Source organism: Notolepis coatsorum (genome assembly GCF_963971535.1).
Source record: "Notolepis coatsorum genome assembly, chromosome: 5".
Lineage (NCBI taxonomy): Eukaryota > Metazoa > Chordata > Actinopteri > Aulopiformes > Paralepididae > Notolepis > Notolepis coatsorum.
Window position 1 is genome coordinate 48,671,677 of NC_140169.1, and position 4,659 is coordinate 48,676,335.

The 4,659-nt window shown below is 42.4% G+C and overlaps 1 protein-coding gene across 1 annotated transcript in view; it reads left to right on the forward strand.

Annotated features, from left to right (window-relative positions):
• Window positions 1–908: 908 nt before the first annotated feature.
• Window positions 909–4,659, forward strand: part of pex7 (peroxisomal biogenesis factor 7) — a gene marked incomplete at its 3' end in the record, with an annotated part of 8,018 nt that continues 4,267 nt past the window's right edge. Inside the window, exons 1-3 of the mRNA XM_084314080.1 lie at window positions 909–1,127; window positions 1,404–1,565; window positions 4,401–4,458. Of these exons, the coding sequence (XP_084170206.1) occupies window positions 1,454–1,565; window positions 4,401–4,458 (170 nt within the window). The 5' untranslated portion in view covers window positions 909–1,127; window positions 1,404–1,453. The remainder of the gene's footprint in view (window positions 1,128–1,403; window positions 1,566–4,400; window positions 4,459–4,659) is intronic.

Sequence of the window (4,659 nt, forward strand, 5' to 3'; positions counted from 1 at the left end):
GTAATAAAATTAGCAATCAATCAATTCAATAGTCCACGCTCACTTAAAACAGCGCACCTCCCAGGACCTATGTCCTCCATGCTCTGTAAATAACTTATGTACATATACCGATATGCCCTAACATGTTACTTGTTTATTGCACAATGTTACTTGTTTATTGCACAATGTTGATTCTATTATATGTTATTTGCACATCGTTGCGGGCAAGACCACCCGCATTTCATTGTATACTTGTATGCCGTGACAAATAAATCTCTTGACTTGACTATCCCCTTAACAATTGTGTGTATTGAGCTGTACTGTACTGTACCCATTCTGCAATCTGTTAATAAAGTTTTCAATCAATCAATCACATAATATAATAATTGGTACTGTCAATAGATTAAAAAAATGAACTACTTAATCACAATTTTCTGTAATTAATCTAGATTAAAAATAGCATTTTTCTACTTAAGACCGAAGCTTGTAACAGATATTTAGTTGAGTAAAATCATGGAATTAATGTAAAATCAACACAAAGAAAGTATATTTAGATTCAAAGACTATTTTAATAGCTTTCTTTGAATACAGTTTCTCTCCTGTGAAATACAAATGTTCAACAAAACCATCAACATTGACTCAGCTAGACCACTTTCTTATATTATATTGAACATTTTTCACTCCATAGATTAATCTAGATTACATTTTTTTTAACGCTTTAAAGAATTTAAATTAATCTCCAGAGTAAAGCATTAATTTTGACAGAAAGAATAATTGGAGCATGTTGATTTTAAATAGTAACCCATGGCAATGCATTCCATCCACTGCAGTTCTAATCTGGAGTCACTGTGCGGCTCTGCAGATATACCCTGCTCGTGCACTTCCTGGTCGGCCGGTCAGCTGATCACAACAACACGGAAGCAGCGTGGAGGAGGCGCAGAGAGTTAGACAACAAGTCACACTAAACTGAGTAGAACTTAAGACACAGATCTTCAAATCACGGTCACCGGCGAGACGGACAGTTTCTCTCTGGTTTTGTTAACATCATCATCATCATCATCATCATCATCTTTCCTGCTAGAAAACATAATACGGTTATTGTCCCGCAGAAGCAACAGCTGCCCGGTGACCGAGACCCAATCTGACAGGTGACAGTACCTACTGTATACCTGCATATCACAAATGTAACACCAGTACACTATATATATACCTGTATGTCATGTATGTCCCTATGCTATAAATGTCATGTATGTTGTGTATGTCATAAATGTCACTATGAATTGAAAATGGGGGACCCTGATGTAAACAAGACAAACGTCTTTCTCTGGTCTGCATCCCCTTAACAATTGTGTGTATTGAGCCGTACTGTATTGTACCCCATTCTGCAAACTGTTAATAAAGTTTTCATTCATTCATTCCGACAGCCTCTCTCGGCTGCCCGGTGGCCTGATCGCCTGACCGCAGCAGCAGGAGGATGCAGGTGAAGTCGTTCCGCTGTCCGGCTCGGCACGGCTACGCTGTGGAGGTGTCTCCCTTCCTCCCCAGCAGACTGGCCTGTGCCGCCTCCCAGTACTACGGGATCGCAGGTGAGTGAGGTGCAGAGGAACTCGCAGCATGTACACATACATGTAGCATGTACAATAGTGCTGTTGCTGTGTATGTGACAGTGTAACGGATGGTATCGTGAAGCGCACCCAAGAAGGGCTGGGGTGAGTAGCGGTGCGATGGGTTAAACTCACTCTCACATCCTCAAAAGACAGATAGACCCAGCACTTAGAAGTGGATTCACCTCTTGACCAGCGTTGCGTTGTTATTATGGGCTGAGCCGCCACGCAGGATAATGACGCCGCGCGCACGCGCGCGCGCACACGCACGCGCGGCCCCGCGCGCATGCGCATATGTTCCCTCGCGCACAATAATACACTTTGTTTGTATAGCCTTTCATACAGAAACTGCAGCTCAAAGTGCTTCACAACAGAATTAAGACAGGCATAAAATGAGCACATAAAGTGCAGACATATAAAATCAGTTTTTCACATTAGGATCTAACATCCCAACAGGCAACCTTGTTTATGGTTTGATTCAGTTTTAATATAAATAATAAAAATAAAGAGAAGATTAATTAATTATCTACTCAGTCCCGAAGTTTGTGATGTAGATATGGAATGTCCCGGGTTGCTGCTGTTTGCAGAGTGTGTTGTTGTCCGGGGGTGAGTGGTGGTGGGTGGGGGGTTGAACAAAGAGTCCCAGACTGGTTGAAGACACCAGCCTATAGCGGCTATTGTTATGATAATGCGAGGTAGCGCCGCAGGTAAACACAACGATCCGAGCCGAGCGCAGCGCGTTCTCGCGAGCGCGTGCATGTGCGTGCACGCGCTTCTGCTCAAATCTTTAATACTCAGTGAGGTACCACTGAGTGGTACCCCGTGCCATGAACAACGCATGCCTGCTCTTGACCTCTTGGTATAGCGGTCTGTGTTGCTGCCCGCGGTGTGGGAGACCGGGGTTCAACTCTCACTCGGGGCATCAAAGTTTGAGGTGACGTTGTCACAACCGTATACATTTATATATTTTATATTGACCACATACTGTGTATAAAAAACGAACCTTCTTACTGTCTTATATACTATCACTCACTCTTCCTACTATACTGATAAGTCTTTACTACTATGCACTCAAAGACTCTACACTGCAGCACCCAAGTTGCAGCACTGTTTGATGATCATTGTTACTCAGCTGATAGAGTTGTACCCTTCCTGCTGACTTGTCGTACAGAACTCCATTTGGTCTAGCCGCGCAGTGGTCACCAACCCGTCGATCTTGATCGACTGGTCGATCTTTGAGACCTTCCCTGTAGATCTTTCCCTTTTTTTTTTAATCTTTCCCTGAGAGTCCACATTACAGTTCTACTTTTGTTTTGATGTGAAAAGTGATGCTGCATAAGATGACTGCACTTAGTACTGACTGAGAAAGTACACATTACAGTTCTACTTTGACGTTTTAATGTTGGACCAAAGCATTGCATGTAATTAGAATACAGGCAGATAAAAGTAATTTAGTTTAAAGTACAATATTGACTGTCTTTTTCTCTCAACGCTTCAATAGGTAGATCTTGCCTTCACCAAAAAAAAAAAGTGATCTTGGGCTTAAAAAGGTTGGTCTAGCGCGACAAAGCAAGAGCTTAGTAAACTCCAGCTCACTCAAAATAGAGCCGCCCGCCTCACTCTTCACGGCTCTATAAGGAATAGCGTGCTAGACTGTCGTGGATGAGGATAAGGATAACTTTTATTGATCCCTCACGGGGAAACCAGTGGACCAGAGACTAGCATGCAGTTTGATTAGGTTTTTAAAGAACATTTGTACCTCAGGTAAACCCACTCAATTGTATTCTATGCTTTTATCCACCAATGATAGACATGACCATAATACCAGACATGCTTCAAGTAGTCGCTTCACCCTACCTCTGCCTAGAACCAACGCTCTAAAGAAAACTGCAATGTATAGAGCCATAACATACTGGAATAGGATCCCATTACATATCATACGGACGGAAAACAAGGACAGTTTCAAAAATAAACTCAAAGGAGCCATAATCCGGAAGGAAATCAATATATGTCATGCATGAGTGTAGCTGCTAAAACTTCTTCTGTTTACTTTGTGTTTTTTATTTTTAAAGGTATGGTGAAATGGATTCACCTATGACCTTTTGTTTTATTTTCTATTGATTATGTATGTGATATATGACTGATTTACACTCAATGTTTCATATTTGTATGTGTTTATCTGTGAGGACCCCAGGAAGAATAGTCAACACGTTGATGATGACTAATGGGGATCCTAATAAACATAAACATATATATCCATATCTGTCTGAATATACCTGCATATAATCCTTCTATATACCTACTTATACACCTGCATATTACTATAACTCTGCCTTTATACCTGTATCACTGTACATATTAATACTACAACTCCGTACATACATCTGATTAACACTATTACTCAGTAGTACTGATTTATATAATGTTATATCCAGTTTAATCACCTGTACATTGCATATTACTATTGCACATTACTGTTACATTTGCACCAACACCTCTCCCAGAGTTTTAAGCTGGGCTAGTGGTCCGTATCCGCTTCCATTCATTTGTGCTGTGCTAGGCTAGCTTGCAGCCGGGTAGCTTTCTACTGAACACACAGAGAGGAAACTAGTGACGCGTGTGTGTGTGTGTGTGTGTGTGTGTGTGTGTGTGTGTGTGTGTGTGTGTGTGTGTGTGTGTGTGTGTGTGTGTGTGTGTGTGTGTGTGTGTGTGTGTGTGTGTGTGTGTGTGTGTGTGTGTGTGTGTGTGTGTGTGTGTGTGTGTGTGTGTGTGTGTGTGTGTGTGTGTGTGTGTGTGTGTGTGTGTGTGTTCCTCCAGGCTGTGGGACCCTGCTGGTGCTGGAGGAGACGGAGACGGGGGTCTCTCTTGTCAGAAGGTAAAAACAACTGCTCCATCTCGACACACTGGATAACACCCCTTCCTGACAGGGAGCGACGCGAGCGAGCGTGATTGCGAAAATGATTAAAATGTATTCGTTTCAATCAGACTATCCTGACCTGCCGCGAGCGACAGCGAACTGAGCAGCGATGTCGTCCACCCCTCAGATATTCGCTCGCTGTGTCTCTAGTTGAGCGAT